General features: G+C 40.0%; 1 protein-coding gene across 14 annotated transcripts in view; it reads left to right on the top strand.

The window, feature by feature from the left end:
* The window catches only part of mtmr3 (myotubularin related protein 3), a 138,563-nt gene that overhangs the window by 67,369 nt on the left and 47,489 nt on the right, over positions 1-23,705 (top strand). For all 14 annotated transcript variants that reach the window (XR_015761266.1, XM_088000072.1, XM_088000073.1 and 11 more), the window contains 3 exons: positions 18,386-18,468; positions 21,518-21,684; positions 22,699-22,795. Coding sequence is in view for 13 of the 14 variants with exons in the window: in XM_088000072.1 (XP_087856198.1) it covers positions 18,386-18,468; positions 21,518-21,684; positions 22,699-22,795 (347 nt within the window). In the remaining variant the exon portion in view is untranslated. The remainder of the gene's footprint in view (positions 1-18,385; positions 18,469-21,517; positions 21,685-22,698; positions 22,796-23,705) is intronic.

The following is a 23,705-nucleotide window of genomic DNA, read 5'->3' as shown; positions in this document are numbered from 1 at the left end:
AGGGCAGAGTGGCGGGCATGATCTATATGGCTTCAGTAAGGTGTTCGACAAGGTTCTTCCTGGTAGACTGGTTAGCAAGGTTAGATCACATAAAATACAGTGAGAACTAGCCATTTGGATACAGAACTAGCTCGAAGGTAGAATACAGAGGGTGGTGGCGGAGAGTTGCCTTTCAGGCAGGGGGCCTGTGACCAGTGATGTGCTACAAGGATCGGTGCTGGGTCCACTGCTTTTCATCATTTATGTAAATGATTTAGATGTAAACGTAGGAGGTATAGTCAGTAAGTTTGCAGATGATACTAAAATTGGAGGTGGAGTGGACAACAAAGAAGGTTACCTCAGTACAACGGGATCTTGATCAGATGGGCCAATGTACTGAGGAGTGGCAGATGGAGTTTAGTTTCGATAAATGTGAGCTGCTGCATTTTGGAAAGGCAAATCAGGGCAGGACTTCTGCACTTAGTAGTAAGATCCTGGGGAATGTTGCTTGGAGTGCAGATTCATAGCTCCTTGAAAGTGGGCGGCACGGTGGCACAGTGGTTAGCATTGCTGCCTCACAACGTCAGAGACCTGGGTTCAGTTCCTGCCTCAGGCGACTCTCTGTGTGGATTTTGCACATTCTCCCTGTGTCTGTGTGGGTTTCCTCCGGATGCTCTGGTTTCCTCCCACAATCCAAAAATGTGCAGGTTAGGTGAATTGGCCATGCTAAATTGCCCGTAGTTGGGTGAAGGGGTAAATGTAGGGAAATGGGTCTGGGTGGGTTGCGCTTCGGCGGGTCGGTGTGGACTTGTTGGGCCGAAGGGCCTGTTTCCACACTAAGTAATCTAAAGTGGAGTTGTAGGTGGTTGGATAGTGAAGCAAACATTTGGTATGCTTTCCTTTATTGATCAGAGCATTGAGTATAGGAGCTGGGAGGTCATGTTGTGGCTGTACAGAACATTGGTTAGGCCACTTTTGGAATATTGTATGCATTTTCTAGTCTCCCTCTTATCGGAAGGATGTTGTGAAACTTGAAAGGGTTCAGAAAAGATTTACAAGGATGTTGCCAGGGTTGGAGGATTTAAGCTATATGCATAGGCTGAATAAGCTGGCGCTGGTTTCTCTGGCGTGTTGAAGGCTGAGGAGTGACCATAGAGGTTTATTAAATTGTGGGGGGCATGGGTAGATAAATAGGCAAGGGCTTTTCCCAGGGTAGGGGAGTCCAGAACTAGAGGGCATGGGTTTAGGGTGAGGGGGGAAAATTTAAACGGGACCTAAGGGGCAACTTCACGCAGAGGGTGGTACGTATATGGAATGAGGTGCCAGAGGAAGTGGTGGAGGTAGATATCCGACCAGATATCCCAACCCAATCTAGTCCTACCTGCCAGCAACTGGCCCATATCCCTCCAAACCCTTCCTATTCATATACCCATCCAAATGCCTTTTAAATGTTGCAATTGTACCAGCCTCCACCACCTCCTCTGGCAGCTCATTCCATACATGTGTGAAAAAGTTGCCCCTCAGATCTCTTTTATATCTTCCCCTCTCACCCTAAACCTATGCCTTCTAGTTCTGGACTCCCTGACCCCAGGGAAAAGACTTTTTCTATTTACCCTATCCATGCCCCTCATAATTTTGTAAACCTCTATAAGGTCACCCCTCAGCCTCCGACGCTCCAGGAAAAACAGCCTCAGTCTGTTCAGCCTCTCCCTATAGCTCAAATCCTCCAACCCTGGCAACATCCTTGTAAATCTTTTCTGAACCCTTTCAAGTTTCACAACATCTTTCCGATAGGAAGGAGACCAGAATTGCATGCAATATTACAACAGTGGCCTAACCAATGTACTGTACAGCCGCAACATGACCTCCCAACTCCTGTACTCAATACTCTGACCAATAAAGGAAAGCATACCAAACGCCTTCTTTACTATCTTATCTACCTGCAACTCCACTGCACTCCAAGATCTCTTTGTTCAGCAACACTCCCTAGGACCTTACCATTAAGTGTATAAGTCCTGCTAAGATTTGCTTACCCAAAATGCAGCACCTCACATTTATCTGAATTAAACTCCATCTGCCATTTCTCAGCCCATTGGCCCATCTGGTCTAGATCCTGTTGTAATCTGAGGTAACCCCCTTCACTGTCCACTACACCTCCAATTTTGGTGTCATCTGCAAATTTACTAACTGTACCTCTTATGCTCGCATCCAAATCATTTATGTAAATGACAAAAAGTAGAGGACCCAGCACCGATCCTTGTGGCACTCCACTGATCACAAGCCTCCAGTCTGACAAACAACCCTCCACCACCACACCTTTTACCTTTGAGCTATTCTTCTGTCTTCTCACCGTAACCCTGAATGTTGTTCCTTTCCAAATAACTGTCGAATTGCCCTCTGAATGCCAAATGAACCTGCCGCCTTTCACTCACTGGCTATGCATACCAGATCCTAACCACATATTGAACGAAAGAGAGATTTTGTTCATTTCTTTTCCTTCTTTTATTAATTACTATAAATCTCTTACTTCTTGTTCCCAATCCTTAATGTGAATGGGGATATTTTCTGTTCATTTGTAGAAATTGAAATTATCAAATATAAATCACGTCAAATATTCTGTGGAAATCCAAAATAATAAATATTCTTGCGCAATTAAATTGTGTACACCAGTAGTGCTTCATGTTGCTACGTGCAATGATTGACGTAGAATTGAACATCTATGCAAGTGGGAAAGCCATACCAATTTTTGTGCGTATGGCTTTTAAGCAGCTAATTAACCAGGATCTTCTCACCCTTATAGAGAACACGTACTTTATGACTAACAAGGATGAGGATATCTACAATGAATTCAAATAATATATTTGAGAAAAACATTCCAATCAAGCAACTGCTTTATCACAACTGAAGGTGCATTAGCCATGCTCGCCCCAAATGCAGGCTTGGTTGCATTTTGGATAAATGATTCTAATTCTTCCCCCATTTTATTAATTACCACTCTATAATACACCAGCAAGCATTAGTGAGTAAAGTTATGGAGTTTGCTCACGGAATGAAAGTTGTTGTTGAGACAACTTGAGCAAAAGTCTTTCAGCACCATTTGTTTAAATCCTTACTCGATGGACGCAATGCTGCCTACGGTGAACTAACCCACCAAGCTGATCTAAGGTACTTGAGTCAAGGGAAGGTCTGGCAAAGATTTTCAGTCTGACGCCAAAAGGCGTCACTTTTCTTAAGTCAAGGAATGCAGTGTGCTGTCAGATAATGCATGATTGTTCAACTTCAGTTTCTTTGTGGTCATAATGTTAATACTGAATGAACTGTATACATGAACTGTAGCGAAAGGACAAATTTAGCACATATGATCGGTGCTGTGAATGCACAGAACATCGAACATTACAACGCAGTACAGGCCCTTCGGCTCTCGATGTTTCGCCGCCCTGTGAAACCAATCCGAAGCCCATCTAACCTACACTATTCCATTCATTCTCGTCCATATGGCTATCCACTGACCATTTTAAATGCCTGTAAAGTTGGCAAGTTTATAACTGCTGCAGGCAGTGTGTTCCATGCCTTACTACTCTCTGAGTAAAGAAACCTCTGACATCTGTCCTATATCTATCACCCCTCAATTTGAAGCTATGCCCCCTTGTGCTAGCCATCACCATCACCATCCTGGGAAAAAAGGCTCTCACTGTCCATCCGATCTAACCCTCTTACCTTGTATGTCTCAATTAAGTCAACTCTCTAACGAAAACAGCCACAGGTCCCTCAACCTTTCTTCGTAAGACTTTCCCTCTATACCAGGCAACATCCTAGTAAATAACCTTTGAACCCTTTCCAAGGCTTCCACATCCTTCCTATAATGTGGTAACCTGAACCGCATGCAATACTCCAAATGCGGCCGCACCAGAGTTTTGTACAGTTGCATCATGACCTTATGGTTCCGAAACTCGAAACGCTACTAATGAAAACTAACACACCATACGCCATCTTAATAACAGTATCAACCTGGTTAGCAACTTCCAGGGATCTATATGCATGGACACCGAGATCTCTCTCTGCTCATCCACACTACCAAGAATCTTACCATTGGCTCTGTATTCCTGTTACTCCTTCCAAAGTGAATCACCTCACACCTTTCCATATTAAACGCTATTTTCCATCTCTCAGTCCAGCTCTGCAGCTTAACTATGTTCCTCTGTAACTTACAACATCCTTCTGCACTATCCACAACTCTACCGACCCCATCTCCAGATTTACCCATCCTTCTATGCCCTCATCCAGATCATTTATAAAATGGCAAACAGCAGTGGTCCCACAACAAATGCTTGCGGTACAACACGAACTGAACTCCAGGATGAACATTTCCCATCAACCAGCACCCTCTGTCTTCTTTCAGTTTGCCAATTTCTGATCCCAAGCGTTAAATCACCCACAATCCCATGCCTCTGTATTTTCTGCAATAGCCTAGTGTGGGGAACCTTATCAAACACTTTACTGAAATCCATACACACAACATCAACCGCTTTACCCTCATCTGCCTGTTTGGTCACCTTGAAGAATTCAGTAAGGTTTGTGATGCACGACCTATCCTACACAAAACCTTGTTGACTATCCCTAATCAAATTATACCTTTCTAGATGGTTATAAATCCTGTCTCTTGTCATCCTTTCCAAAAGCTCACTGGTCTATACTTTACCAGGGTTGTCTCTACTCCTCCTTATGAACAAGGGGACAACATTTGCTATCCTGCAGTCTTCTGGCACTATTCCTTTGGTTCTACAATCAAAGGTTCTACGATCTCCTCCCTGGCTTCCCAGAGAACCCTAGGATATATCCCCTCCAGCCCAGGGATCTTATCTATTTTCACACTTTCCAGAATTGCTAACAACTCCTCCTTATGAACCTGAATCCCATCTAGTCCAATACCCTGTATCTCAGTATTCTCTCATTGTCTTTTTCCAATGCGAATACTGACGAAAAAATTCATTTAGCACCTCTCCTATCTCCCCAGACTCCATGCACAACTTCCATTACTGTTCTTGACTGTCCCTAATCTTTCTTGAGTTATTCGTTTATAATTGACAAACCCTAAAACTTTCTCAAGGTATTTCTTGATCCTACCTGCCAAAGACTTCTCATGTCCCCTCCTGGCTCTTCTTAGCTCTCTTTTTAGGTCCTTCCTGGCTAACTTGTAACTCTCAAGTGCCCTAATTGAGCCTTTACATTTCATCTTTACATAAGCCTCTTTATTCCTCTTGACAAGAGATTCAACTTCTTGAGTAAACCACGCTCCCTCGCTCTACCACTTCCTCTCTGCCTGACAAGTAAAGATTTATCAAAGACATGCAGTAACTGTTCCTTGAACAAGCTCCACATTTCAGTTGTGCCCATCTTATGCATCCTAAATCTTACACAATCACATCATAATTGCCTTTCCCCCAGCTACACCTCTTACCCTGCGGTATATAGCTATCCCTTTCCATTGCTAAAGTAAGCGTAACTGAATTGTGGTCACTATCACCAAAGTGCTCATCTATCTAACACCTGGCCTGGTTCATTACCCAGTACCAAATCCAATGTCGCCTTGCCTCTTGTTGGCCTATCTACATACTGTATCTACAAACCTCTGTGAATGTTGTCCATTTTGGATTGTCAAACTGTTTAATAAGGTGCTGCACTAGTTATTACACAAGATTACAACTCATGGGATTGGAGGTAAATTATTAGCATTGCATGAAGATTGAAAAAAACAGAATAAATGGGACTACATTTCTCTGCTTTCTGTGGCATCTTCAGGTTGACAGAGCTATAATAAGTAGGATACTATAAAGATCATTACTTAGACCACGCCTCTCATACCTTAGTCACCAATCCAAATTGCAATACATTACAAGTTAGTTGTTGATAAATTAGGTGAGAAAACAAGTAAGGAGGATGCAAAAAGATTACGTAGTGAGAGAGACAGAATGGACAACTGGGCAAGGACATGGGCATTTTATCGTATATGCTGAAGTGTGAAGCGAATCAATTTGATTTTTAACAAAGTGAAGCAAAATGTTGTGAAGGATGGGAAACTGGGAAGTGTTTGCATATAGATGGTTCTAACTGACTATCCTTGTACACAAATCTCAAAATTAATATATTGACACAGTGAGCAATTAACAACGTAAATGGTATGTTAGCTTTCGTTACAAAGAGACTGAAGTATAATAGTTAAGTCTTAATACAATTGTACTGGTAATCTCTCAAATCCAGCTATCTAAAAATTGGTGGCGTTCAAAATAGGATGTTTTTAAACTACCATATGTTAATTTTAATTGTTATGAGGTGACCAAAATAATTTGCTGGCTTATTAGGCTAGGTTCTGCATTAGTGTATCGCTTGTGGACTAGTTATTCCTGTTCCTTTTTATTAGGTTTTCCCTACTCCAAGTGGTATGAGTAACCCTTGACCAAATGTGGGTGACTCAAAAAGACAACTGGCTCTAAAATCCAGTCTGGTCTTTGTTCTTAGGCTGCTGGTTTTGAGGTACTGCACCAGTGCAGGGCATTTGTTAGGTTGCATAGAGTCATACAAGTCCACAGCACAGAAAAAGGCCCTTTGACCCAAAACAATTACCTTACTATTGTAATCCCATTTTCCAGCACTTGACCCACAGCGTTGTATACGTTGGCATCGCAAGTATATATCTAAGTCCTTATTAAATGCTATGAGCGTTACTGCCTCTACTACCCTTACAGTAGTGAGTTCCAGGTTCCATCACCCTCTGGGTGAAAAAAGATGTTTACTCGCTTCTACTCCTGCCTCTTGCCTAAATCTATCCCCAGGTCATTGATTGCTCCACAGAGGGGAAAAGTCTCTTCCTGGCTACACTGTCTATGCTCCTTGTAATTTTATGCATCTCAATCTATCCTTTGTACCATCCCCTTCTATCTCCTCTGCTCCAAGGAAAATAGCCCCTATCTAATCTCCTTTCATAACTGAAAATTTCCAGTCCGGGTAAATCTCCTCTGCTTCCTCTCCAATGCAATCACATCCCTCCTGTAATGTGGATTCCAGAACTGCACACTGTGGCCTAACCAGTGTTTTATACATTTCCAGCATCACCTGCCTGCTCTTAAACTTTATGTCTCAGTGAATAAAAGACAAGGATCCCATATACCTTCTTAACCACCTATCCACCTGTCCCTTTACCTTAAGGGACTGGTGGTCACTCACACCAATATCCTTCTGATCCTTGGTGCTTCGCAGGGTTCTGTCATTCCTCATGTATTCCCTAGTCTTCTCTGTCCTGCCCAAATGTAAAGCTTCACTTATCCAGATTAAATTCCATTTGCTGCTGCTTGACCAGCCTATTTACATCCTCCATGTGGAGTAGTATTTGCAGTTTTTATCTCCTTAACTAAGATAAGAAAGAAAAAACTTGCCATAAAGACAGTACAGCAAAGGTTTATTTGACTGGTCCCCTTAAGAGGGAAGACTGATTAGGCAAGGAATTTAGAATTAAAACAGGGTACCCAATTGAAATGCACCAAGTTTTTGAGCAACTTGATGAGGTAGATTCTAAGAAAATGTTCTCATTAGCTAGAAAAAATGGGACAATACAATGCTGTCCCAGAATAAGGCGTCAGCCTTTTAGAATTGAGGTGAAGAGAAATGCTTTCATTGTGCATCTTGAATTTTCTATTCTGGAGAGAAGATATGCTCAACGACTTTTTATAATGTTAAGAGTCTGATAAATGTTTGGATAGTGAGCAAATTAAATATATTGGATGTAACAAATTAACTGTAATTGTGTTGCTGAGCATGTTTACAGAGCCTAATAGCCTAACTCCAGCTCTTGTTTCTTTTGATGTTAGATTTTAGTACTGGCCATTTGATATAAAAAAATTGGAACTGATGCACTTCATGTTTCTTTTCTTGACTCTTCACCTGCTTAAAATATTTATTCACTTGTTTTTTTGAACTATTAAGTGCATTTACTACACCTGTGGCTAAGCACTCCATTTTTCCACAATTTATTTTTGAAAATCGCCCTCATGTCACTGTTCACATTTTAATAGTTTAAAATTGATTATCCTGCATCTTCAGTTAGTGTTTTCTAACATGTTAATTCAATCATTGTCTTACATCTCACAAGACAGATTGAGATGGATTCAAGCTGTGGTAAGAGGCAAGGGAGGAGATTTGCAGGGCATGTCATTTAATTTTCAAATCCTCTCTGGTCACAAGTACAGTTCCAGAAGCCTGGGAACAGCTTGTGTAGTACGATTAATTCAAGAAGAATGGTCAAGACAAAGCAGGAAACTAATGGCTGTGGTAGGTAAACTGTTGAAAAAGATTCTGAGCATAAGAATTAATCTCCACTTGGAGAGGTAAGGATTAATCAAGGATAATCAGTGCCATTTTGTCACAGGTGTGACAAGATCTGACAAGTTTGAATTTTTTGAGAAGGTGAGTTGGTGGCTTGGAATCATTGAGGTAAATAATGGGGAGCCTTCAAAGGTTTAGATTTTATTGTGTTGCAAGTATAGAGGTTGATTTGTTTTGTTGTACATCTCCACAGCGTGAACTGCGGATCTATTGTGCTATATGTTTTAGAAGCTAAATAATCTTCAAGTAAGGCAGAAGTGTGTGAAACATTGACGATTTGAGTTGTATCTTGGTCTGTTAAATTATATGATAGAGGTATGAAACACTTTGTACCTGAACAAATTACAGCACAGTCATTAGAAGATGATACAATAGAAGGACTGTTCCTGGACATATCATTAAGCCTAACTTCAAATTTTAAAAATGCTGATGTAAAAGTGTAGACAGTGGCGACAAGTCCCATGTTATTTGAACATTTCATTCCAGTTGTGATTATTCAATTAGAAGTTTATATGGCCATTGAGTTTTTCAAGCTCGTGCCAGCTTCGAATCCTAGCATGGTGAGACTGATGTATGAATGGTTGAATCAGTTAGAACTGTATTTGCTGGGTAGCACAGTGACTTACTGGTTAGATCTGCTGTCTCACAGCACCAGGATTCTGGGTTTGATCCAAGCTTTGGGTGACTGTGTAGAGTTTGCAGATTCTCCCAGTGTCTTTGTGGATTTCCTTTGGGTGTTATGGTTTCTTCTGGCAGGCCAAAGATGTTCAGGTTAGACGGATTGGTTATGCTAAATTGTCCTGCAGCATCCAGGGATGTGTAGATTAAGTAGATAAGCTCTGCTAAAGGTGTGGTTATGGTCTATTTCAGCACTGTAGCGATTCTGTGATTGGAGTATTGTATGCAGTTTTGGGCTCTATATCTCAGGAAGGATCTGCTGGTCTTGGAGCGTGTTCAGGGGAGGTTCATGAGAATGGTCCCAGGAATGAAATGCTTATCATATGAGGAACGTTTGAGGACTCTGGGTCTGTACTTGATGGAGATTATAAGGATGAGAGGGAATCAAGTTGAAACATACAGAATAGTGAATGGTCTGGACAAAGATGTTGAGAAAAGGTCTCCATTGGTAGGAGAGACTAGGACCCAAGGGCATTGCCTTAGAGTAAAGGGAAGACCATTTTGGAACGGAGATAAGGAGAAATGTCTTCAACCAGAGAGTGGTGAATCCGAGGAATTCATTGCCATAGAAGGCTGTGGAGGCCAGGTCATTGAGTGTATTTAATACTGAGATCGATAGGTTCTTGGTATCATGGGGATCAAGTATTAGGGGAAGAAAGTGGGAGAATGGGGTTGAGAAACTTATCAGCCATGATTGAATGGCAGAACAGACTCGAGGGGTTGAATGCCCTAATTTCTGCTCCTATGTCTTTTGCTCTTATGGTGATTCTGAGAGTTTAGAAAAATAAGGTGGAATCTCATAGCAACCTGTAGATTTCTAACAGAACTGGAGAAGGTAGGCACAGAAAGGATGTTCAGGTGGCAGAGATCACAGTCTAAGAGGTAAATAATTTAGGATTGAGATAAGAAGTTTCTTCATTCAGAGGGTGGTGAGCCTGTGGAATTTGCTACCACAGAAAGCAGTCAAGGCCAAAACATTGTTTGCTTTCAAGAAGGAGTTGGATACGGCACTTGGGGGCTAAAGGAATAAAAGGCATAGTTTAAGGTGAGAGGGGAAAGACTTATAAAGGACTTGAGGGATAACTTTTTCAGGCAGAAGGTGGTGAATGTATTGAACGAGCTGCCAGAGGAAGTGGTGGAGGTGAACATTTAAAAGGTATCTGAAAGGGTATAAAAATAGGAAGGATTTGAGAGGGATATGGGCCAAATGTTGGCAAATGGGACTAGGTTAGATTGGGATGCCTGGTTGGTGCCACCGAATTGGATTGAAGGGTCTGTTTCCATGCTTCTAAGACTCTGTGATATGGAAGAAAAACAGGAAACGGCTATTGGTTTTGTTGATCAGTCATGATCATAATGAATAGCGGAGCATGCTCAAAGGGCCAAGTGGCCTATTTGTTTCTGTACTTATTTTTTTAAAATCATTCAATTTAGTCTGTTAACCCAATTTTTTTCCCCTCATTGTTCTGCAAATTAGTTTCTTTAAAATGCACCATAGAATCTTTGGCCCATTGAATCTATACTGCAAAAGAAACTGCACTAAATCTACACTAGCCCTCTTTCCAGAAATTTGCCCATAGCCTTGAATGTTATGACATTTTAAGTGCTCATCCGAGTACTTTTTAAAGGTTGTGAGGGGATTTGCCTCTCCTACCTTTTAAAGGTAGTGCATTCTAGACCCACACCAGCCTCTGGATGAAAACATTTTCCTCATTCCCCTCTAACCCTTCGGCCTTTCACCTTAAAATAGTGCCCTCTTTAACTAAGGGGAACAGCTGCTTTCTATCCCCTCACTTGTATACCTGTCAGATGCCCCTTGACCTTCTCTGCTCCAACTAAACAAACCAAGTTTATTTAGCCTCTCTTCACAACTAAAGCCCTTCATCCCATGCAATCATCCTGGTGAATCACCCTCTAGTGCAGTCACATCCTTTTATGTGGTGACCAAACTGCAAACAGTCCTCCAGTTATACCCTACAAAAGTTCTTTACAGCAAGGTTTGTGAAGGTTTGTAGCTCAGGTTGAGGTTTAGGGTGTAGGTTTGCTCGCTGAGCTATAGGTTTGATTTCCAGACGTTTCATTACCTAGCTAGGTAACATCATCAGTGGTGACCTCCAAGTGAAGTGAAGTTGTTGTCTCCTGCTTTCTATTTATATGTTTGTCCTGGATGGGGTTCCTGGGGTTTGTGGGGATGTCATTTCCTGTTCATTTTCTGAGGGGTTGATAGATGGTATCTAGATCTGTGTTTGTTTATGGTGTTGTGGCTGGAGTGCCATGCCTCTAGGAATTCTCTGGCATGTCTTTGCTTAGCCTGTGTTGTACCAGTCAAAATGGTGTTTTTTTTCCTCCGTGTGTAGGGTTACGAGGGAGAGAGGATCGTGTCTTTTTGTGGCTAGCTGGTGTTCGTGTATCCTGGTGGCTAACTTTGTTTGTCCTACGTAGTGTTTGTGGCAGTTCTTGCATGGAAGTTTGTAGATAACGTTGATTTTGTCTATGAGTTGTACTGGGTCTTTTAAGATTAGATTAGATTAGATTACTTACATTGTGGAAACAGGCCCTCCGGCCCAACAAGTCCACACCGACCCTCCGAAGAGCAACCCACCCAGACCTATTCCCCGACATTTACCACTTCACCTAACACTACAGGCAATATAGCATGGCCAATTAACCTAACCTGCACATTTTTGGACTTGGGAAGAAACCGGAGCACCCGGAGGAAACCCATGCAGACACGGGGAGAATGTGCAAACTCCACACAGATAGTTGCCTGAGGCGGGATTTGAACCCAGGTCTCTGGCGCTGTGAGGCAGCAGTGCTAACCACTGTGCCGCCCAAAGTTTGTTAGTTTTTGTCTGAGAGTGTTGGTGGGTTTGTGTGCTACTAGGATTCCGAGGGGTCTTAGTAGTCTGGCTGTCATTTCTGAAACTTGTTTAATGTATGGTAAGGTGGTTAGGGTTTCTGGCTGTGTTTGGTCTGCTTGTCGTGGTTTGTTCTTGAGGAATCTGCGGACTGTATTTTTTGAGTATCTGTTCTTCTTGAATACGTTGTATAGGTGGTTCTCCCCTGTTTTCCAAAGTTTGTCTGTGCTGCAGTGTGTGGTGGCTCATTGGAATAGTGTTCATTTGTGTGTGTTAGGATGGTTGCTGGTGTAGTTCAGTATTTGGTCAGTGTTTGTCGGTTTTCTGTATACGCAGGTTTGTAATTCTCTGTTGTCCTTTCTTTCGACTGTGACGTCCAGGAATGTGAGTTTGTTGTCGGTTTCTTCCTCCTTGGTGAACTTTATGCCTGTGAGGGTGTTGTTGATGATGTTAAATGTCTCTGCTATCTTGTTTCGTTTTGTGATGACAAAGGTGTCATCTACGTGGCGGACCCAGATTTTTGGTTTGATGGTTGATCGGGCTGTTTGTTCTAGTCTTTGCATTACCGCTTCTGCTATGAATCCTGATAGCGGAGATCCCATGGGTGTGCCGTTGGTTTGTTTATAGATTATGTTGTTGAAGGTGAAGTGGGTGATGACGCACAGGTCCACTAGCTTCATGTTGTTTTCGTTGGTAATCTGATTGATGGTGGTTGGGGTGTGTGTTAGTCACCAAGGAGGAAGAAACTGACAACAAACTCGCATTCCTGGACATCACAGTCGAAACAACTACAAACCTGCGTCTCCAGAAAACCGACAAACACTGACCAAATACTTAACTACACCAGCAAGCATCCCAACACACACAAACAAAGCTGTATCAGAACACTATTCCAACGAGCCACATCACACTGCAGCACAGACGAACTTCGGAAAACAGAGGAGAACCACCTATACAATGTATTCAAGAAGAACGGATACTCAAAAAATACAGTCCGCAGATTCCTCAAGAACAAACCACGACAAGCAGACCAAATACAGCCAGAAACCCTAACTACCTTACCATACATCAAAGAAGTTTCAGAAATGACAGCCAGATTACTAAGACCCCTTGGAATCCTAGTAGCACACAAACCCACCAACACTCTCAAACAAAAACTAACAAACTTGAAAGACCCAGTACATCCCATGGACAAAACCAACGTCGTCTACAAAATTCCATGCAAAGACTGCCAGAAACACTACGTGGGGCAAACAGGAAGAAAGTTAGCCACCAGGATACACGAACACCAGCTCGCCACAAAAAGACACGACCCTCTCTCCCTCTTAGTCCTGCACACGGAGGGAAAAAAACCCACCATTTCGACTGGTACAACACATCTATCCTGGGACAGACTAAGCAAAGACATGCCAGAGAATTCCTAGAGGCCTGGTACTCCAAGCACAACGCCATAAAAAAAACACATAGATCTAGATACCATCTCTCAACCCCTCAGAAAACGAACAGGAAATGACATCATCACAAACCCCAGGAACCCCATCCAGGACAAACATATAAATAGAAAACAGGAGACAACAGCTTCACTTCACTTGGAGGTCGCCACTGATGATGTTACCTAGCCAGGTAATGAAACGTCTGGATATCAAACCTACAGCTCAGCGACCAAACCTACACCCTAAAGTTCTTTACAGCTCCAGTGTAATATCAAGGATTTCACAGCCCACAATCCCGAATTCTGCATTTATATCCTCTTGAGTGAAGACATGACCCATTTGATGAATGTACTAATAGAAATAAGTAACTAAAGCTTAGGAAGGTAGCTGATGTAATATGAAGTTTTGCTACACTTCAGTCCTTTTAGTGATAGCTATGAAGTATTTTACAGGTTGTGATTTGCTTTTATTTACTTGTGGGATGTGGGTGTTGCTGGCTGGGCCACCAGTTATTGCCAAACCTTACTTGCTAGAAGTTGGTAGAGAGCTGCTCTTTTGAATCACTGCAGTCTGTGCTATACGTCGATCCTAGGATGGAGTTCCAGGATTTTGACCTGGTGGCAGTACAGGAACAGCGAAATCGTAGAATCCCTACAGTGCAGAAACAGGCCATTTGGCCCAACAAGTCCATGCCGACCCTCCGAAGAGTAACCCACCCAGACCCATTCCCGTACCCTGTTACTCTACATTTCCCCTGACTAATGCATCTAACCAACACATGCCTGAATACTGGTCAATTTAGCATGGCCAATTCCCCTAACCTGCACATCTTAGGACTGTGTGGGAGGAAACCGGAGCATCTGGAGGAAACTAACACAGACACGTGGAGAATGTGCAAACTCCACACAGACAGTTGCCTGAGGGTAGAATCGAACCAGGATCCATGGCACTAGCCATGCTAACCACTGAGCTACTGTGCCGTCCAAGTCAGGATGGTGAGTGGCTTGGAGGGAAGTGGCAGGTGGTGGTGTTCCCATGTATCTGCTGCTCTTTTCCTTCTAGCTAGAAGTCATGCTGGGTTCAGAAGGTGCAGCCTCCAGATTTTTGGCAAATTTTGGCAGTGTATCTTGTCGGAATAGGTTAAGTGCAGAGAACAACTGCAAAGCAAATGCAAGAAGTGTTTCATAGGCTAAAATTTAAATTGTATGTGGGAATTGGAGTAAACTTTATTTAATTCTCATTTGAGTAGTAATACGTTCTGATACAGAACAATGGTTCTCTTGTTTTCTCTCACAATAAAATCTTGAGCTAATGCATTTAAAAATAGTAACTTAAATCATTGACACTAGTCTAATGATTGGTGAAAGTATTAATGGCAAATTACCGTGGAAAGTTTCATCTTTTCCAGGTGTTATAAGAAAGTGATTGAGAGAAGAAAACTGAGATTTTACAAAACAGTTTTATGTATACTTGGCTTTGGATGACTTAATCAGCCAAAAGTGTGTATTCATGTTTCTGATTCTTCTTAATGTGCTACAGGGTTTCTCAATTCATCATTCTAAAAGTCTTTTATGATGATTTTAAAGATCATGCTGCAAACAGATTAAATCAATAACTGCAAATTACCATGGGATAAAATAGAAAGTGGAATTCAAACAATTCCAATAGATTACCATGCAATTCTTTTACTGTGTCATCTTCATTCTTATCTTTCACTTAACTGAAAGCTATTCCATCAAGATAATACCTAAACTATAGAATAGAGCCCAACCAGTTTCCATCTACCACCAGCCTTCTCTGGTTGGTTGTCTTTATGCTCACATTGAATAACTTTCCATTTTATTTCCATTCACTTATTCCAAATGAATGTGTTTTCTGTGGAAAACATGACCCTCATGGGGTCATAGCTGTCTCTTTTTTTGTGGGATATGTGGAACGCTCCATGGAGCAGAACTGCCAGGGGTGGAGGAATCACCTTTGCCTCTTTTTCCAGTATATTGACTGTACCTATCCCATTTTCTGTTCTCACCTTGAACTAGAAAGCTTTGTCAATTTTGCTTCCATTTTCATCTGGTCCATTTCCAACTCTTCCCTTAACTTCTTTGACTTCTGTCTCCATTTCTGGTGATGGGCTATCAATGAATATTTATTATAAGTCCACTGATGCCCACAACTTCTTTGTTAATGTTTCCTCTCAACTTGCTTCCGATAAGGATCATTCCATTTCCCCAGTTTCTCCATGCCTGTTACATCCATTTGATGTAATTTTTCACATCAGTGTTCCTTTGTCCTCCACCACTGTGTCTGATTCATTTCCTGCACTTCTCTCACAACTTTCTTACCTCTTGCGACTATGATATGATTCTCATGGACTTTGCCTTCCAATAACCAGTCTGTATTCAGCTGATCATCCTCCACCTTTGACGTAATGTCACCAGCAAAGATATCTTCCCTGTCCTCCCCTTTCACCAGCGCAGAGAGACAGTTCCTTCAAAGATCCTGTTTCACTTTTCAATCAAATCTGATACCACATCCCCTTCCCATTGCACTTTCCTTGCAAGAGTGGGAACTTCACCGCTTGCCTTTTACCTTCTTCCAGATCAACACCAAAATTCTAAATCTTCCTTTCAGATGAAATAGCAATGTTTGTTTACTTAGCAAATTTAATGCATTGGGGAAATCAAATGCAGATTAGATGACCTCTTTTAGAATATTGCTGTTTAATTAACAAGAATGGTCTTGAGTTTCCAGAGGCCTACCTTTTCCCCTTGTTTTCTGCTGACATCTCTGTCCTCAGCCTACAGTAATTGAAATTTCATTCACACCTGAGAAATTTGATTTGCCTTGAGCATCTGCTGAGTTTGATGTTTGCAGAACTTGATGAAAGACATGTTTGAACAAACTATGATGTTTAATCTATTTTAAATACACTTCTGAACATCATTGTTCTAAACACTTACGTGCTGATCTGGTATTTGGTCCTGAATGTAATGCTGGACTCATCAACTGATGATATTAATGACGGTGCAATGGTCCATGCTTTTGACTGTAAGTATAAGCCTTATTGGAACTCTTGGGGAGGAACTGCATAATGCTTCATTTCAGTGATAAGCAAGATGACATTTCAGAATGTTATTTAATGTATCAACACTAAACAGTTGGTACTGATGCAAAATGGAATCCGCTTCACACCAGCACTAAACTTAGACATTCATAATTTGTGTACAAAATAATAGTCCTGAAACCATTGGCACTGGCACCATTTTTGTAGTGTTACTACATTCTTGGAAATGTAATCTAATGCTTTTGCATCAGTCTTTTTGGTGGTTTAGGATTTAATGGGTCAGGAACTGAATGGAATAATACTGTAAGATTAAACTATTCCGAACAATCATACTGTGCTCAATGTTAATCCTATTTCCCACTCTACGGATGCTGCCATATCTGCTGAGTTTCCCCAACAGTTTGGTTTTAGTCTCACATTCAGTTGCAAAGAATGACCTCTTCACATTTGTCGCGTGTGAGGGTTGAGAAGACAGTCAAGGAATTTAAGATGTTAATAATTGGAGTTACTTTTGGCCCCAGGTTGATCCTGAGTAATGTGTGGCAGTTGTTCACCGCCTTCTCCAGGACTATCACCTGATGAAGGACCGTCGCTCCGAAAGCTACTGTGCTTCCAATTAAACCTGTTGGACTATAACCTGGTGTTGTGTGATTTTTAACTTTCTCTAGGGAAAACTGGGATGGCCAATTGGTATCGTTGGTACCAATTGGTACCTACTTCCCATAAAAGAATGACCAAAAATTAAAAATAATAAAGTTAATGCATCATGTGCTCTACTGAGTGCCATTTCACTTGCCTCTTGAAGATTTTCTATCTATTTGACAAAATAAGCGTTCTCCTGTTTTAAATGTGTACTTTTGTGGCACCTGAAATATAATGCACATCTTGGAACATTTTACCTATACTAGTCAATTTTCTTGAGGTGTTACTCATGATTTGTGAAAAGAAATGGCTGTTACAGTGACAATTCTGAAACAATTGTGAATAATGGGTGTTCTGGAATTTTCTTTTACATGGTGTTGTTACCATTCTGTGAAGCAAAGATTAACAGATGTTGCTATTACTGCATTGCACATTAATTTTCAATAGACAGGGGCACGACTAGCCTTTTGCTTTATGTCATATATGATGAATTGACAAATACAGCCTCTTCTATTTAGGTTTTCCCAAATTGTGTGTCAGTCAGACTCTATAAGCAAATGTTTGGACAGGATGAACATTTACCACTGAGCCATTGAGCACTAATCTTACCATGGGAGATTTTATCTCTACCCTGCTATATCAGCTCAAGTGTGCTGAAGCATGTTGATGCTCTTCCTCCATGCAACTGTGCTGTCTGCACCTTTTGTGCCACCTCTGGTACCTAATACTAATCCAATCCGTCTTTGTTATTGCATGAGAGACCATGACAAAAAGGCAGTCTTTGTATAAAGGAGGTTAGAAAGCAGGGGATATTTGGACCAAACAAAAGCAAGATTCTTTTGTCGAGTCATATATTCCATTCTTAGATGTTCCATTATAAATGTAAACATTCTCACTTGTATTGTAATTTCCATTCTAGATGTGGATTTAGGAATTGATTTCTGATCAATCGTTTCCAGTATATGCACAGACACGATTTTTGTGACAAATAAAATTGGATCCTTTTACCTGTCAGAATTTGAGGCCTGAACATGAAAAAAATGTGCCTTTTAAAGTTTCATATTAAAATTTTTGTATCCAAATCAAAATAATGAAATTCTTCAGTGGCTTTACTGTTTTAAGGCTTTACAATTACCGCATTTTGGAGCTGGAAAACAACAGCTTATTAATAATCTGGCTGATGTATGTATAATTCAGAATTTTCTTTTCTGAGTTACCAAAGGGGGTAATGTTGATCTACAAGAGCTTGCAGTTTGCCTATCTACAGCAGCTTACCTTTTGAGGGTTTATGTTGACCTAGTATTATTATTATATTATTAAGTAACTGATTTTTTTTAACTTGATTGTTTTGAAAGGTTCCTTTGCAGCTGATTGAAAGTATTGAATGCCGTGAGATGTTCCAGCTTCATTTGACTTGTAAAGACTGCAAAGTTATCAGGTACATAATTTTAGATTCTAGATGTTTTTAGACTTTTAAAATGCTTGGTACCTTTTTAGATTAAACTTTTCCATTAGTTGGCATTAACTAAAAAGAAACAATTTGCATTTACAGTTATTTGTAGTTAGTCACTGACACATTTTGAGAGTTTCCATTTATAAAATAAGCAAACTAGTAATGCAAATTTTGGGATAATTGGACCTAAATTAGTTGTACAATAAGAATGCCATGAGTGTTTAATTGACTTAATATGACTAGGTTATCTGTGCATAAGTCACTTAAGGTGTCAGGACAGGTGGGAAAAGCAGATAATGAAGCATACAGTCCAAGATATTAGTTACGTCTCTCCTTGGAATATTATTTATAATTCTGGCTGCTACACATTAAACTGAATGTGAGGGTACTGAAAGAGTGCAGAAGAAATTTATGGGAATTGTTTCAGGGATGAGAAACTTCAATTTTCCAAATAGATTGGAGAAGTTGGGACTGTTTCCCTTGGAGAGGAGAAGGCTAAGAGGACGTTTGATTGAAGTTTCAAATTCCTGAGAGGTCTGGATAGTATAGGCTGGAAAAACTGTTCCCACTTGTAAAAGAATCAAAAACAGACTCAAGGTGAATCACAAAAAAAAATGCAATGAGAGAGAAAAAAACATTTGCACACTGAGATATTCGAGTCTGGAATGTGCTAACTGGAAGCTGGTTCAACTGAGGCATTCAAGAGGGCATTAAATAATTACTTAAATAGAAATAATGTGCAAGGTTATGGAGAGGTTGGTAAAATAGCACTAAATCGGTACAGAGACAATGGGCTGATTGGGTGCATTCTGTGACTGTAACTGAAATTCTTGTTAAATTTGACAAAGTTTTAAAAATCTTGGAATGGTACCTGTTGATCTCTTCCTTCTTCTTGCTGCCCTGAAAAATGACATACACAATTAAACAGCACACTGTCACACAATTATTCTGTGCCATACTTTTGACGATTTGATGGCATAATAGTTTGAAATTGTCACATGGGAATTAACCAACATGAACCTGTATTCTGTTATAATATTATGGATACGTGCTGATGCAAAGTAGGTTTGTGTAATTGTCTTTGGTTTTGGAAGTTTGCTGAACCTGCTTAATAAGTGTCTGATTTAAGTATAGATTTTAAGCACATTCTAGCTATTCAGCCCAATGGGGAGTTTGTTTTGAACAGAGATTGTTTCCTTTAGAACAGAGGAGATTAATAGGGGACATGATTGAGATGTATACAATTATGAGCGGCATAGATAGGAAGAAACTATTCCCTTTGATGGAGGGATTAATGACCAGGAAGCATAAACTTGTGGTAGAGGACAAAAGATTTGGAGGAGATGTGAGGAAAAACCTTTTCACCAGAATCTGGTAGAAATTTAGAATTTGCTCCTCTAAGAGTGGTAGAGGCAGAAACTAATGTAGTGTATAAAATCCCATGCAAGGACTGCACAAAACACTATATAGGACAAACAGGAAGACAGCTAACGATCCGCATCCACGAACATCAACTAGCCACGAAACGACATGACCAGCTATCCCTAGTAGCCACACGCGCAGACGACAAGCAACATGAATTTGACTGGGACAACACTACCATTATAGGGCAAGCCAAACCAAGAACAGCCAGGGAATTCCTAGAAGCATGGCACTCATCCACAAACTCCATCAACAAACACATCGACCTGGACCCAATATACCAGCCACTACAGCGGACAGCTGAAACTGACAACCGGAAGCGGCAGGGACAGGCCACTATAAATGCCGGAGGAAACACCACAGAAGCGCTTCACAGGAGGCTCCCAAGCACTGAGGATGTCACCCAGACAGGGGACGAAACGTTTGCAACAAAAACTTCCAGCTCGGCGAACAGAACCACAGCAACAAATCTTCTCACAAACTTTGAATATTTTGTCATTCATATAATTCAATTCAGATGAGTACCGAACAATAAATGTTTGGTAACTTCTTTTTAAAACTTCTTTTTAAAAAGTAGCACAGGTCATTCTGCTATAATATACATTTCATTAATGCGAATTTGCTATAATGTGTGACAAATTGAGGATATTCTTTCTAAAGTGCGAACTTTTAAAACTTGTATTAGTTATAACGTGGTTCTGGCCGTGTTAGTTTAAGTGGTGCTGCTTTACATGATTTTCTTAAACACAGAATTGTATGAGAACAAAACTACTGCATTATAGCAGAATCCACTGTATGAAGTGTATATCAACACTTTTGCATCAGGTCAATGTGTTGCATAGCCAGTGAACCTTTTGAACATAATTACTGTTTAGTGTAGAGAAATGTGGCAGTTTGCACAAGCAAGGTTCCACCGACAATAGTGAGATTTATTAGAAGGTACGTCTCTTTTAATACTTGATTATAAGAGTCATACAATATGGAAACAGAGCCTTCGGTCCAACTCATTCATGCCGACCAAGTTTCCCAAACTAAACTAGTCCCACTTGTTTGCGGTTGGCCTGTATTCCTCTCAATCTTTCCTGTTTATGTATCTATCCAAATGTCTTTTAAATGTTGTAACTGTACCTACATCTACCATTTTCTTTGGCAGTTCATTCCACACATGAGCCACAGTTGACCAGGACACCAAGAAAGCTGTGATCTTTCACTTAGGTTGGTGTCATGGGATCTCTTATGCTGAACAGTGAATCAAACTGATGCTTTTTTTTTCAACAATTTATCTTTTTTAAAAAAAAAGTACCCCCAATGGTTTAGCTCAGCACTCCCTCACTGTTGTACTGAAGTGTTGACCTCGCCTATATGCTCCAATGACCGGAATGAGGCTTGACCCTTCTGACTCAAAGGGGGATATGTTTTGATTGAATGAAAGCTGAGCCAATATTAAGCCTAAAAGGTTGTCCCTTTTAATAAATATGCCCAGCAACAAGGAATGTTAAAAATGGGTGGCATTACAAAAGTGAGCATTCAATTTTAATTGTAACTTTTTTTTTAACAGTTGCTCTAAAAGTTTTAACCTTTTTCATTCACATTTTTTTAAACAAATAAATAGATGTCAATTTTCTACTTTTGAACAATGTCAAGAGTGGGTAAAACGTATGAACAATGTGATACGACCACCTGCAAGGATAGAAGACCTTTTTGCCTTTGCTTATCATGCTTGGTGTATGGATGTGTATGCTAGTGAAAAAGAACAACATGGAAACTTGTGCCGACCAGGTATTATCCAATTATGTTAATTATTTTGTATAGTACAATATAAAGTTTATTTCCTCACTACACTGTTTCATTCAGGAAGGAAGTGGTGTTACAGTAAACAGTTACAATGGTCAAAAATGACATTTCTGAATTTGGCAGACAAGAACTGCAGTTGCTGCTTGATATTAAGAATGAACAACAATAAAATTCATTAGCTTTGTGTTCAACCTGAAAACCTTCTCAGTTTTAGACCTAAAAATCATGATTGTTTCAAAACATGCCATCTTTTCAGAAATAAACTGCCATACAGTCACTCGAATTCAAGCTTCATCACTGAATCAGTATTAACTTGGCCAGGCCTCGCTGGAGTTATGGAAGAGGCAAGTTAACATGTCAACAAGGAAGTTAAGAATAGTATCAAATTGAAAGAAAAAAAACATGCAATGTGGCAAAGATTTAGTGGTAAACTAGAGGATTGGGCGTGTTTCAAAACCAATAGAAGATGACCAAAACAAATTACAGGAAGAAAATAAACTGAGGGCAAGCTAGCGAGTAATACAAAAACAGAGTAAGAGCTTATTAGATATATGAAAAAGAAGAGAGACCAAAGAGGCACCTTAGGGAATAAGTCTGAGAAGTGATCCTTGCTTCACTGATTACATGCATAAATTCACTGCGATATGTAATAGGCAAATAACCATCATCACTACTGTCGAAGTATTTACTTCCAGCATAGCTATTTGACTGAAGTATCAAAACATAACTGATGCATTTGAAACTGTATACCACTCTGAGCCAAATAAATAAACTGGAGAAAGTTGTGTAAGTTTAACTTTTCAACCTAATGGTCACAGCTAATCTCAAAATCATAATTATATTTAATTCACAGTGGAAGTTCAGTAGATAATTTATGCTAAAGTCTTGTGATTCAGATGTTTTGTGTAATTGGGGAAGTTAGTGATGACGTCTAAAGCCAGAGAATGAGAAGCCACTTGAATTGTTGATTTCTGTAGTCTCACCATTGTTCTTCTCCAGGAGAGCATGTTGTTTCAAGATTTAAAAATGAGGTTGAACGAATGTGCTTTGATATGCAAAATGCATGGAGGATTACCAACATCAATGACAAATACAAGTAAGAACTATGGTGTTGTTACTTTTGTAATTGTTTTTTATAACTGAATCTTCAATCTTCTATCCTCTAGTGCTGACTAATTTGGTACAAATATTTGGTCCCAATATAGCGGATCATTGAAAATATGAATACGTTTTTCATTGTTGTTTGATTTTCTCAATTTTTTTTCAACAAAGTTAAGTCAGTCTTGTCTTGTGCAGTATCACAGCATTTTGTCAAATTATATGTGGATTCCAAAATTACTATCTACTTGAAATAAAGGTGAATTCTTTATTAATTTAACCACTTCCCTGAAGAGGAACACAAAAATGTTATCTATTCAATAAGTACTAGAATACCTAACGTTGTAGGCGAGGTAAATAGTTACTGAAGTAGCAAAACATTTTGCCAAAATGTATTTTTCCGATGTTATGCTAAAAAAGATGATTGGAGTCTTTTACAATAATATTTAAATTTCTGCAATTAAATAAGTTGTTCATTCAAATTTTATTCGAAACATTCTCATCAGTTCCAAGTGGAAAATTGAAGCATCTGTTTCATGAGTTGATGTGAACTAAGCTACATAACTAATGCTAAATCTCTTTTTATTTTCTTGAACATTTTGTCTGACTAAAATATTAGAAATATTGATTAAGCATTTTTATTTGTATATTTGAATGGGTGCCAAATATGTTATCTTCTATTACAAATCTATAAGTACCCTTTTAAGTATCTGCAATTTTCAGAATCAGATTTGACTAGTCGAGTCCATGTGGTGTTTTTGTACAACATTTTCAGTAAGTTCCATGCCCTTGCTGCTAGCCCTGTGACCTGGAAAATTTATTTTTCTCAAGTCCCTGTCCAGTCTCCTTTTGAAAATTCTTCTTCATCTTTGCTTCCACCTTCCTCACAAGCAGTGCGTTTGTGTGAT

Source organism: Chiloscyllium plagiosum, unplaced genomic scaffold (assembly GCF_037043375.1).
Source record: "Chiloscyllium plagiosum isolate Xiang-an unplaced genomic scaffold, Cpla_swu_hap1 HiC_scaffold_24, whole genome shotgun sequence".
Lineage (NCBI taxonomy): Eukaryota > Metazoa > Chordata > Chondrichthyes > Orectolobiformes > Hemiscylliidae > Chiloscyllium > Chiloscyllium plagiosum.
The sequence above is the reverse complement of the archived record's forward strand: the minus strand, read 5'-3'. Positions and strand labels throughout refer to the sequence as shown.